Source organism: Kryptolebias marmoratus, linkage group LG11 (assembly GCF_001649575.2).
Source record: "Kryptolebias marmoratus isolate JLee-2015 linkage group LG11, ASM164957v2, whole genome shotgun sequence".
In the NCBI taxonomy this organism is placed as follows: domain Eukaryota; kingdom Metazoa; phylum Chordata; class Actinopteri; order Cyprinodontiformes; family Rivulidae; genus Kryptolebias; species Kryptolebias marmoratus.
Window position 1 is genome coordinate 4,627,962 of NC_051440.1, and position 14,069 is coordinate 4,642,030.

The following is a 14,069-nucleotide window of genomic DNA, read 5'->3' on the forward strand; positions in this document are numbered from 1 at the left end:
TTTCAATATCAGACATTTGCCGGTAAGTGACCTGGATGTCAACACTATGAGCTTTTGTAGAAATAAAGTTTGTTTAGGCATAAAACATTTATTTAGTTGAACATTTAAGCTAACCCTCTAGCAATAAATGGCATCTACCTGGATGATTAAAAGAGATGTTTTTGATTAAAATGTTCACATTTGTTTTGCTCATAATCTTTATCCTCACCAGAAATAAAGCACCTCAAGCTCCTTGCCTACATTATTCTGACAGCACAGGTGGCAAATAAAAGCCAAATCTCTGAAGGAGGCATCTAGGTACTTATTTAAATCAGTGAACGCAGCAAACATTTCCCCGCTTAAATATTCAGCTTCATCATCGGTTTATTCCATCACTGGTTCAAAAATTAACCATCACACACAAATTTACTCTTTAGACAGTTGCTGGCAGCCTTTGGTGAGCAGCCCTGTTCATGTTGTAGGTATTTTTGCTCTAGTTTTTAGAGCATTTCTGCCTCTCTCATGAAAGACTTGTCTCTCTCTCTCTCTCTCTTTTTAAAAGTCCCTATGCTGTGCAGGAAGTCATGCATTTTACATTTTCAACTGCAGCTACTGCAGTTTGCTTTGAATACACAGAGGAGAACCTTTAGTTGGCAGTAGCAGCCACAACATCTCAGAACAGGAGAAGAAAGAGCTCCACCTACAGACAAACTGGAATAAAAAAAAAGAGAGAACATCACACAGCCTCCCACTGAGTCTGACTGACAGGTAATATCTGGAGAGAGCGATGCTGAAATTCATTAGGATTTAGTACCAAACATGTCAGAAAACTGCACAATAAATAAAAAGTTAAAGTTTGAATATCTGATCGGGCAAAATGCCCTTCATATAAACCCCAATTTGGTTCCATTTCATCATCTCTTCCTCTCCTCTTTTCTATTATTCCATCCAGAGATTCGAGGAATGCAGGCGGATGAAGATGAAGGCTTCAGGCGTGGCCTCATAGCTTCAGGTCAGTGATCTTATTTGGCCCCTGTGTGGAGGAAGAATTGCTTTTGGCTCGGCCGAGAGCAACCAGCGATGGCGAGGGGACTGGATGCTGCAGAAACACCCTGAGAGCCAATCAGAAAGGCCATCGATCAGTCCCCCTTAATCTCACAGCTGGTGAGCACATCCCCACTCCAATCTAAAACTCAGCAGCTTTGTCTGACTGACAGATGATTGGCTGGCTTCCTGAGTCGTGAACCTCCACAGAAATGGATCCACGCTGGAGCTTGAACAGTTTATAGAACAACATCAGATAGTTCTTCACTCTCTGCTCATCAGTCCTGGCTGCAGTGGCTCAATATGCCATTTCTTATACTGACTTAAAAGGTAAATTTGTTGGGAAAATTGAACAAAATGACACATCAGAGCTGTGAAACTGTAAGTTGTTTCAACCTTAAATCCCAAATTCAACACACAGAAAGAACAATCCAAATGAACCACATCACAGATTCTTCTAAGGTATGTCAGAAAACACAAACTGCTTTCATCTTTTTGTGCACGAGTGCACACAAAAGTTATGCACCCAGACAGAGCAGTGGAAATGAAATGAAACTGCACATGTTGAAAGGTCATGTGACCGTATTGCAATTATTACAAACTTAGGTCAAATGGATAACTGAGGGGTCAGAACGAGCCCACTGCTGGTCCCATGCTACTAGGGTGTGGCACCCCCTCGGGCCTGAATATGAGAGGATTTGGTGCAAAATGGAGTCATACGGTTGTTGTATCCTCTCCTGCTGCAAGTTGGCCAACAGCTGTTGGAACTGACCATCAACATTTAGCAGATCAGCGCTGTAGGTGATGTCTGAGCTTATCAAACAAAGCTTATAAGGGAAAGATTGGGAGACCCATTGACCACGAGAGGACCTCAGCATGACACACAGAGTCCACAGAAACAGGTGCTATGTGTGGACAGGTGTTGTCTTGTTGAAAGACTGTACCAAGGTACTGTCTCAGGAGGGGTAAGACACTTGAAAACAAGATGTCACTATAGTCCTGTGCCATCATGGCCAACTGAATTACTGCCGGAGGTGACCTAAACTCAGAGCCTATGGCTCCTCACACCATGATGTCAGGAGAAACACAGGTGTGTCTCTGCACAACATTTGCAGGACTGGTTCTCTCCCATTGGAAGAACCAAACTCTTGCTCTTTACGCAAACGCAGAACCAAGATTCATCACTGAATATGATGCAACACCGCTCATCATCACTCCATACCTCCTGGTGACGGTACCACTCCAAACACAGCTATCTTTGTCCTGGTGTAAATGGTGGCTTAGGCCTGAGATGGTGATCCCATAGCTGTTGCCAGTCATCGTGTGCAGAATGGCACAGGATGTTTATCAAGCCACAACCTGTGCATGGCTGGCAGGTACAAATGTCAGGGAGTTCTGTAATGCCTGGTGCACAATACAATGGTTCTCCACTGTTGTGGTCTGTCTTAGACAACCATAACCTTCATGATATGCATTGATGTCCTGACATACCCATTGGTTCCACATGCTGGGCAATTGCACAATATGACTACCTTCACTGGTATATTTGGACTGATTGTAAGATGCTCTGGCAATTGTGATGCCACCACTTATGTCCTCTGGGCCCGTTCTCTGACTTGCCAGCTTATTGCAAATCAAATTCCTTCTGGGAGCTTAACTTTTTTGTTAATGAGCATACATACATGTATTGAGGAGTAACTGTGATAATAATATGTGAGAAATATATAGTCAGGTTTACGAAAGGGCCAGTAATGCAAAAGTTAGGTGTCATGAACTGAATAATCAACCCTATAGAACATTTTCAGTTGGCTTTGTAATCATTCAATAAACATCATTTTAAAACCTAATTTAAGAACTGGCAGGACTCGTAATCCTTTCCATATGTTATCTGAATTGTTCATGGTCCGCTTGGTGTTCTGCTTTCTCCTGTTACACTAAAGCTGGAGTCCTGCTGTGTATGCACTTTTCCCTCAGATGCTGGTATGAACCAGTGCTGCCAGAAGTCAGCAAATAACTTCAGCCTGCAATTGCATTTACAGTGATATTGCATTGTGGTTTTCTGAACTCTTTATGTTTTCTGAATCAGAGCGCTCGCGTCAGTTTACATGAGAGAAAAAGTGAATTTACGGAAATGTTTATGTTCAGCTGTGTCAGTATATGTGGAGTTTGTATATGTTTATACCATGTAATCATCTTTGTTTGGCATATTTTAGACATTGCAAAGAGGTTTAATTTGCTTAAATGTGCATACAGTGTCCTTCTAAATATATATTTGTGTTAAAATGCTACTTGTTTTTCAAAACTTTGTTTCAGTAGAAATAATGTGAGTCATGTGAAAATAATCATGTTATGATGACTTTATTGCTGCTAGACAGATGTCTTTAAATCCCACATAAAACATTTCACTCATCCATCCATCCATTCTCTTGTCCAGCCATCCATCTATTCATTGATTTGTTTTTAGATGAAGTACATTTTGCCTTGTACTTGCAGCTTGTGACCACAGACGATAGTCAGACCATAAATGATCTAATCCAATTTGACTGCCAATCTATGGCTCCATTCTTTCCTCTATTTGTGAATGAGTACCTTAAAAAGCTCCACTTGACATAGTAATTCTTTGTCAATAAAAAAAATGTCACTTTTTCAGACTGAAGACCACTGTCTCAGACTTGGGGTCCTGGTTGCTTGACTCAAATGTGATGGACTTCATCACCTGCGGAACTCCAAGATGCATCCTTAATCATCTGAACAGGACACCCTCTGTTTGGGAGCATTTTTGAAAAGTCTGGGCTAAAACCGTTGAACAGAATCTGCAATAAAGCCCAGGGATCAAGAATTCCTGTACCCACAAACCTAGCTCTCTCACTCTTACTGTACGTGGACCAAATGGCTGTAACACTTTTATTATTAGTGAAGTAACCCTAACAGGGCAGTGTGAAGGGCACAGTTGTAAACCTTCTCCAAGCCAACAAAATACAAGCCGAACAACCTCCCATGCTCTTCAGGACACAGGTTTACTGTCACGATTTGAGTTTTTTGAGTTACTTTTCTGTATTTGATCTTATGTTGTCACTCTTGTGTTCTGGTTGTCTTTGTGATTCTGTTTTGTTGTTATGTGTTATTTCTCATGTGTTTCCTGCATCACAACTCACCTGCCTTCAGCTCCATAGTTCTCCGGTCTGCTTGCCACGCCCACCTCACCCGTTCCTCGTCATGTCTCAGCTGTCGGTCGTGCTCCTTGTTTTCCTCACTCCTCATGTGCCCCGCCGCCTGTCTGTAAGTTTTTTGTTACTTTGTTTTCGCTGCCACGTCAGCCTTTTGTTTTCTTTTTCTTAATAAGTTGGTTTTATTCTTACTTCACAATCAGTCTGCATGTTGGGTTCGCTCAGCACAAACATTACGTTTACAGCTGATGAGGCTGAAATGTATGAACTCCAATATTTGGTTTTTTGGTCCTCCTGCTTTAGCAGAGCAACCCCAGCGTGCCAGTCCTCCTAACATCGATGTGGTAGTTCATAGACAGATTTGTCAACAAAGACAGCCCAACAACAGAGTGTTAGGGCATTCGGGAAGGATCTTCTTCGGTCTGATGGTTCCTTTCAGCTCAGGTGTCCTACACATGGTTTGGAGGTTGCCAGTGCAGTATGAACCAGCTACTCAGCTGCAGTTCTACCCACCTTCACCAATCAGTGGGGGCTCACACCACCTGGACTCAGTGTCCCACAATTACCTTTGAACACTGAACATGGTCTGCCGGGCAGAAAAATACTGGGGAGGTGAATGGTGACAAGGTATGAAATCCAAAAAACAAGTAAACCAAAAACAGCATGAACAAGAGACAAATGAAGAACCAAAACCCAAAAACACTGACATTCTTGACAAGGAGTTTGCATACATCTCGCCAAAAACAAACAACATCAACAAAAAAACAGCTCTAGAATTACTGAAATAAACGGACAACAGTTCGATTTGAGTTCCAGACGCCCACAACAATGGAAATTTGTTACGCAAATTGTTCGAACAAGTTCAATTTTTCTGCGACTCACGCAAAGAAATTGAGAACCCTCCCAAACGTTTTGCAAGCTTTGTCGCAAATGCCGTCCACATTTTCTCACCAACAGTCCCAATCCAGTGAGATACTAGCTTAAGGTTTGGAAAACCAAGAATGTTTGACAAGTTAAGATTCTGGCTATAGTCAGGTTCACGTAGTTGTAATGCAGAGAGCCCAGAACCAATTTTTCAAACAAGTTAATTCCACTCTGAAGTGCAAGAGGTGACGACTACGTGTTGGCTTACTTGTCAGCCCTTTAATGGCCTAACTTGGTGTTCAAGCATTGATGTTAGATGACTTGATGAACTGCCTGCTTCTGTGAATCGAGGAACAAGCATTGACTGATATAACAGTCAGAGTTTTCTGCCTTCTTGGAGTTTCTGATGTAAGGAGCTTCAGCTAAAGACTTCATTGTTTCTTTGACAATGGTACACAGCTTTCAACTATCATACAAAGGTAAATTTGAATATAAATGACACCCTGTAGACTTAAGACCTCATTATTCCTAAACGAGAGAGCTGACAGTAAGAAGGCTGAGAACTCATTTTAATGCATATCAGACAGACAGAAAATACTCAGGTGGGAATTTAAATTCAAATGCTTGCATTTCTCTTATCTGCAGTTCGGACTCAGGAAATTAGCAGCAATTGCTCTTGCAGGCACAATCTCATTCTTAGCTGTGTCTTTTATTGACCAGGTGGGTAAAACACTGCACTGCTGATGGGAACACTCAGCAGAAAGAGATAACAGACCACTATAAACTTTGTTGTAATTCCTCCACAGCATATCACTTTCAAAAACCTTTTTTCTCTGTAATTTAGGTTTTATTTAAGAGGCTAGAGTTCAGCTGCTTCTTATTGAGACTACATTTCACTGAAATGATCACGGTTAATTTAGTTGTTACACAGTTACAGATGGTGCATTCAGTGACAAATTTGAGTTTAATTGTCCAGTTTTTCACACATAAAAACCCAAACAAAAAAAAACAAGAGTTTTGATTTCCTTTTTTTGTTACTGTGCATGCAGCATGTTTTGAAGTTAATTTGGAGATTAAGATGGGAAAGTTGGATTATTTGAATCTAAACTGGAAATGTATTTGTAACTTTCCACTACAAAATCTCAATGGAAATGAAATGATGATATTTTGCAGCTTAGTGAGCATTAGACAAAGTGCCAGGGTTGCACTTTGAGTTGGTGGTTTCACACATTCAAACATAAGTTGCCACACACAAAAAGAGATTTTTTTTCTTTTTAAAACACCACATTCCCTATTAGAGGAGGTTTGATTTGAAAGTTGGAGACACAGCTGATAATTCAGCATTATTTTTGCAACACTGAATGTCATGCATTGATCTGTACATGACATTCATTCTGAAGTTTTCTACTAAATAACAATCCAGCTGGTGCCTTAAATGGAAACAACCTATTTTATAAGAGAAAAATATAGCTTTAGATATTATGAAGGTCTTTCTAAAATAAATTAGGCTTTTCTTTGCAAACTCATTATTATCTGTATAATCTTTGGTGCAAAGCCAGTCATATCTGGCACTACATACACAGAAAATGTATGAGTTTATATGTAATTTAAAACACTTGGGCACATCTGGCAGCCTCAAGCCAATCAGGTACCTGCAAGGGTTAACACAAACCTTTCTAAATGTTATTGCCTCGTTTATGGTATTTATAGACTCCAGAGAGCTTCTTAAATGATATAGACATTAATATTACTGTATCATTATTTGCCTGTTTACTTCTTTGTAATGTTAGAGGAAATCCTAACTTGTATTCTTTATATTTCAATGTTATATTGACATTTCTTTCCTTAGCCCCCTCCTTCACACCGGATGACAACCCCACTAGCTTCTCCAGGACCTATTAGAGTGGCTGGAGCAAATTTAGAAAACCTCCTTCAGTGTGAAGACAGTCATGGCATTGCTACACTCTTTGTACTTGCTAAATACAGTAGATTTTTCCCTGATATTTTCTTCCTACCTGAAATGCCCTCATCAGAGTCTACATGCCCATGGAGGCACAGCCCTCTTTGGAGCATATCAGGACGCAGCTACGTACATACTAGCGCAATACCACCACCAAGGTATCACGTCTGCACTCGGTTGCTTTGATGATCTTGTCACTATCACAGTCATAGACATCAGGTGTTAAAATAAACTACCTTTAAAACATATAGACACATGGTAAATCTATGTTCACACTGACACTTTCTCGCTTGCTTTTTATGTGGCTGTCTTAATCCCCAGATTTATGTGATCAGCTCCTGTTGCATGTAAAGCAATAATTTGAATCTAGAATTAAAGAGAACATATCCTGATTTCCCTGAAGCTTCAGCTCTTTCCAGTCTGGATCCTACAACATATTGTGTTGTTTCTACTTGTCAAGCATGTATTACTTTTACACAAGTATTGTTACTATATTTTATAGAGACAGGATGTTACAATCATGACTTACAGACCTGTATGTATTTGTCCAATTCACATTCTCCTAACTTCGGCTTCACTGCTGACTTCTGGCTCTCCACGTCCTTGTTCGGCTTTCATTGTGTTCATTCCATGCAGCTGACAGGATTTTCCACCAGTGTGGAGAATTTTAGAAAGATCTAGTGTACAGCTGAGGACCTACATCAATTGAAAGATGGCTTGTCTTCTCATTGATTGTGTTTGTTGACATTGCTCTTGTTTTGCCAGCCATTTTGAATCCTCCAGGACATCACAAATTCTGATAAGACAATGAGAGGGAGTACTCTCTCTCTCCCCATTTTTTAACTCTATGGGAAGGCTCCATGTGATGACTACGCTGCCATGGCACTCCCCTACGCTTCATCCAGGACCCTGATACATTGCCATCATGACAATAAACCACCATGACCTTGCTACAAAAGTCACAGACCTACAGTATCACACTCTATCACACATAAAGTGAAGCCCACTGTGTTCCTAATCCACACCTGAAGACGTCGCCAAGACCCTGCAAACACCATCCACGTTCTGGCTGATTAGTGGCGGCGTCATCCAAGGACCTTAGAGACATGATGAGGTTTTCAATTAACACACTGTATTCTTGGGAAGCGTCACGATTTGTCTGACAAAATAATTAAAGCATTACTGGAAATAAGGCCCTGTGTGCTTTGGGAAATTTTCCCAAGAGGCTTTGGTGTAATCAAGGTAAAATTCAAACAGCCATTATCGTTCTCCTGGGTAACATTTTTCATCAGAAAGGAGGGGCAAAAAAACATGCGCTTCCTGTTGTTTATGCTTTTTTTTTTCTTGAATACATTATAGAGCACTATTTTGCTTTAGTGTCTCTATGCTCTTAAAGAAATCGAGAAAGGCTGGATACATTGTAAGATGTTCTTTTACATTTATCTTTTTTTTTTTTAGAACCGTAGAGCTAGAGATCCTTTTAAAGTGACTTCTTATCCCTTCACAGACTGATTATTGGTATAAACGGGCATTTCTGTAACCGTTGCCCTTTTCTCCTCTCTGGATTCTGGCATAAGCTGCCACTGTGACCTTTCATTCAACTCCATGTTCTTGAAAAAAAAAATGAACTAAGTAAAGGTTTGATTAAACACAGCTGAAAGCCTAGCACAAATTAAAATGAAATTTGATCGCCTTGTTGCTCCGGTACCCACAACTATCTTGTAAATCAGTTTTGGTTTTACTCAAGATGCTTTTGGTTTTCTGTTAACTCTTGTTTAAAAATATCAGCAGGAGTCAAACCCTTTTCACAACACTGGAGATTGCAGGCTTGGAGTCTGGAGGACTTGGTTTCTCCTTCAAGTTTAACATAAAAAAAAGAAATAAAAAATAAAACAGGCTATGATTAAAGCAGAACTGTGGCGTGCTACAATTTGCTGCGTTTTCTGGTATTCTGTCCTCTAAATTCAGCGGTTGCTCTTTGAAATGTGCTCCAAGTGAGCCAGCCTCTCTTGGCATTATATCTGACAAACAACCCTTTTACAAAACATGCCTAAATTTGTCTCTGCCCTTTTCACACAGAAGACACGACGGCAAGCTGCGGCAGATGGCAAAAGAGGCTTCCTATTTCCACAGACTGCTAATTAGAGCCCTAACCACAGCTCACCTTTACTGTCATCTGCGGACTGCTTTTAGTGCAATTAGTCTAATGGGATCCGGGCCCATGAATAGTCTGTAATGTTAAGTCCTGGCCAGTCGTTGCACTGGAGCTACTGTGTGTCATAATAAAGGACAAAAAGGGCTCAAAAGCACCACACATCTATTTATCACCACAACTGGTGGAAGACAAGACTGCAGCCACGATTACCCTTGGAAAATATTTAATTAGATGCATTAATAATTGAACTAATTAGCTCCCATGTGCCTCGCAAATGAAGAAGGAACCCAGGGCTTCACTTGCACCTCATCAGCTGATTAATTAGTCTGTTGATCGTTAGCTGTCTTGACGGCCTATACGCTATCAGATGAGAGGGCGGATAATGAGGAATAGTCGGTCGATGGTGCTGGTTAATTAGTGTGACCTGATCCAGGGGCCATGTTAGAACAGTTGTTTATGCCACAGCTCCTAATGAGGAGGATTTAGGGCCGGATGATCCATTAGGAAGCAGGCTACAGTGTTGTTTATGGATTGTGGTGAGTACTGCTTTTGGAAAAACCCTCTGAAAAATCACTGTAATGTCCCAACAATCTATCAACAGGAGCTAATAACATGTCTGCAGTGTTCACCGTGAACCTAAACTGCTCTTTGGCCTTGCCTTGTAGTCTTCATTTATGAATAAATTCTCAATAAAGTCACTTATAGGTCTGGGATTGGACTTAGAGGCTGTATCTGGATTGCTTTTATTGGTATTATTATATCTTTCCAGAATACTCCCACAATGACATGATTGACTGGGAAAAATCTTTCAATAAAAAATATCACTTCCTGTTATAGGTTTTCACAGCCAGCTTTGATGTGTTCTTTCAGACTTGTCATCAAACTTAATAACTACATACTCATTTACATTTTTATTTTTTTACATCTTTAGTAAGTACTTCTTGAAAAACAAGATTCTGCGCTTTAAGATTTCAGTTATAGTTGAAAACGGCTCTAGCTCTGTCAGTTTTACAGATATTGAGCTAAAATCTGTTGAGGTCGTAGCTGAGAGTCATCCCCAACACGAACTCTAAGCACTGACACATCACACGTCATAGCTGCTTCAGGGTTCCCCCCCCCCTGTGGTAGGAGGCCGTTTGCCAGCCGATCACCGGCCGACCATGATTTAGTAAAAAAAAAAAGATTAAAGTTGACAGGAAAGTTGAAAATATGGCTATTTATTATGTGATATTGTAAGATATTTGTGCCAAATATTTACACAACTTTTACTTTTTTAAACTTACTTTTTTAAACAAAAATACAATTAAACCAAATGCTAATTGATTGCACCTAATTTACATCCTAATTTAAGTCACATTTACAAATAAATTAAATTAACATAAATTAAAAAGTGCAAACAAAGCACCAACACACGTCTCACTTCCAGGCCAATGAATAACAACAGAGACAACTGAAAAACAGAGAGATGAAAAACAGAGAGATGCTGTACTGTACATATCTAATGCTGAATGTAATAGCATCATTTTACTGTTAAACAAGGATAATATTTTCACTAAGCACAAAACATGCTTACCATATTCTGTCTTGTAAAGCCACCCGCTGAATTTCAGCTCAACTACTGGTAGCCATCTTTGGTTAAACACGCTCGTTCCATGTTTATTACTGCAGCTCCGATAACCTGCTGACTCCAGCTGTAGCTGAAGGAGGCTCGGCCTCAGGGCTCATTAGAGTCCTGCAGGGCTCCGTGAACAGCGCACAAACCTGAGCGCGCGGTGGAGGCGTTTATACTTTGCGCCTACCTCGGAGCAGTATTCTCCAAAAAGACAGGGGGCAGTAGCTACGTAACCAGTGGAAATATGGTAAAAAAGAAAGCAGATGGTTGAATGGAGCACGGTGCGCGCGGTCCACCCCAAGTTACAAAAGGTGCACGCCCACGCGACGTGACACCGTGCGGGACCTTCGCGCAGGGGCGGGGACAGTGCAATTGCGTCACTGTTGGCGCGCACACCCTCGTGCGGTGAGGTAGATAAAGGCAACGGTTTTGGGGGAGTGGGTGGAAAAAAATCGTGTATAAAAAATGACATATTTATAATAAACAAGCGGACCTTAGCCTGGCGGCCGGGTTACCAAAGCCTGGTGGCCCGCCAGGCTTATAATACGCTGGGGGAAACCCTGCTGCTTAGAGCTTTGGCATGCAAGGTGACAAGCAAAGTGCTTTTTTTTTCAAGAAATGATACTTTCAGTTACTACGGAAGATAGCATTTGTAAAAGGATTTCATCCATATCATTTGCACGTCAAGGTTTAAACAAGGGGATGGCTCACAGCTACTACCATACCAAAATTTAGCTTGATATCTGTAAAAAATGATGGCATTACAGACATTTTTATAACTGCTAATGTCAGCTAGCTGTGGTGCCTATCTTGAGCAGAGTTGGCTTCAACAGTTAATCAGCTGTATATGTATATCCTACAATTACTTTTTGGGACTTTCAATAAAATCAGTCAACATGAACAGCAAGAGGGGTAGTACTAGTTTTTGATCCAGGACTTTTACCTTTGATAGAAAAGTTAAATCTGAACATGTTGGTAAAAGGTGTAAGTTGGATAGCTGCACTAAGGCCATATAGTTTAGATCTTTTGAAGTAGGGTTCTGTGGAAAGGTTGTAAACAGTATCTTTCCTGCTGTAGTTAGCTGACTGAATGACCTCAGAAGTATCTATCCCTCTATTATCTACCCCTTGGTCCGACGACTCGTTGCAGGAGCAGCAGCTTGAGCAGGGAGGCCCAGACATCTCTTTCCACAGCTACCTCTTCCAGCTCTTCCAGGAGGGTTCCAAGACGTTTCCAGGCCAGTTGAGAGACATAGTATGTCTACACTGTGTCCTGGATCTTCCCCAGGGTTCCCCTCCTGGTTGGACATGCCCGGAGCACCTCCCTATGGAGGCGTCCAGGGGGCATCCTTACCAGATGCCTGAACCACCTCAACTGGCTCCTCTCGATGTGGAGGAGCTTCCTGGGAGTTCTGATCCGACTGTCTCGTGGACGATGAAAGGTGTGTGTGAAACCGAACGTCTCCCAACCACGTGGTCGCGAACCGACTCCTTGACGTCTTCTGGAATATGCCGTAGCTTTAAGGGAGATACCCGGCCACTCTGTGGAGAAAACTCATTTTGACCGCCTGTATCCACGATCTCGTTTTTTCGGCCACCACCCAGAGTTCATGACCACAGGTGAGGGTAGGAACATAGACCTTATCGGTGAACAGAGAGCTTTGCCTTGCAGCTCAGCTCCTCTTCACTACAACAAACCAGTACCGAGAACGCAAGGTCTAGAACAAAATGGATTACAGTAGAACAAAAACAACTTCAATCTCAAAAATCCTACAGAGGGTCATGAAAATGAAGCTTTCTATTGTTATTTGCAAGTGTAAAAAGCAAGAGCAGCTAGCTGTAGCACCTCTGGCAGGCATTTCATCACAGTTCTGCCAGAATAAACACGCAATGAGAAACAATGTAAAGGTTTGTAAAACACCAACTGAAAGAAACACTGAGAAACTTTGAGACAGGAGTTTCTCTAAGACGGCAGCAATCCGCTTTGGCTTTTGGCTCCACTCCGACCAGCCATGAGCTCATCAGTCTGGTCAGAATTAAGCTCTGTTTCTCCAAACTGAGGTCATTCAAAGAGCTATCTACAGCAGGTAACATATTAACTGTTTAATAACCACACCACAGAAGTTCATTTTTAACAATCTTTGTATTGAATATGAGGTATGACGGCAGCTCTTCTAAGTCTTTGTCTAAAAGGAGTCTGAAAGCACGGCAGTGTTTGCTTGCCCCCGCTCTGCATTTCTGCCACTATATAACCCTGCTTATCCAATTCACCTGCACCGAGGTTACCTGAGGAGCCCAGCTCATTTTGAAAATCGTGTTCCATCTTGTAATGGGCTTACATTATTTATGCAATATTCCAGCAGGTATAGGAGTCGGAGGGACAGATCCCCTGCATTGTTAGGAGATTTCTGTGAGGGGGAAAAAAAAAACCTCACACAGTTGCTGTATCCTGCAGTGCTATTGTCCTGCGTATTCCTACCCTTAACTCATCTGTTATTACCTCAAATAAAATAAAATAAAATGAAATAAAATAAAATAAAACAGGTCCAGGGAAAAATAATGGTAATGTGCGTTCGCCCGTGCACGCGCGCTCAGAGAGTGCTGTGCATCTGCCGCGCTGTGATCACAGGGCGCCCCGGAGATAATTGGTGTCCTTGGAGTTGAATAAGCTCATTCTAAAACACCTCAGGCCCGGGCTGTCCCGGTGTGTCTCTGCGTGTCCCTGCGTGTCCCTGTGCATTGAATAATTGATTCCAAGAAGGGGAGGGCGGATCCTATCAGATCTGAGCATAATGACTTTATATAATTAGCGCGCAGCGTCAAGAAAAGGGAGGAAAAAAAATACTGTGGGAGTTTTTTCCCCTCCTCTCTCTCTCTCTCTTGCAGAGGGGAGAAGCAGAGAGGGAGGGAGCTTCAGTGTGAGGGGGGATCGGTGCGGATCCACACATACTTCAACACTGACATCAGTCCAGACCGGACACCGAGGAGTCTCCCGTTCGAGGACGTCCACCCCGACCGCCCCCTCCACCTCCACCCTGTCCCCGGGAGCGCCTCTTCTGCCGCAGGGCTGTTTTCTCCACCCGGCCACGATGAGCGGCAGCGGACCCAAAGTTTGAGCGGCTCCCGGACCCCGACAAGTCAGCGCCTCGTGAGCCCCGTCCCCTCTGGAGAGGCGCGCGCGCGCGAGAGAGGAAGGAGCGAGGTCCGTTTCCCCGAAGAAGGATGGTGCTGGACAAGGAGGAGAGTAAGTACAGGAGGCTGCTGGGTGCAGCGTTTCCTCCTCCCCCAC

The 14,069-nt window shown here is 42.2% G+C and overlaps 1 protein-coding gene across 1 annotated transcript in view; it reads left to right on the forward strand.

The window, feature by feature from the left end:
* Positions 1–13,660: 13,660 nt before the first annotated feature.
* LOC108248187 (rhombotin-1) overlaps positions 13,661–14,069 on the forward strand; it is a 12,464-nt gene continuing 12,055 nt past the window's right edge. The window contains exon 1 of the mRNA XM_017436798.3: positions 13,661–14,024. Coding sequence (XP_017292287.1) covers positions 14,003–14,024 — 22 coding nt within the window. The 5' untranslated portion in view covers positions 13,661–14,002. The remainder of the gene's footprint in view (positions 14,025–14,069) is intronic.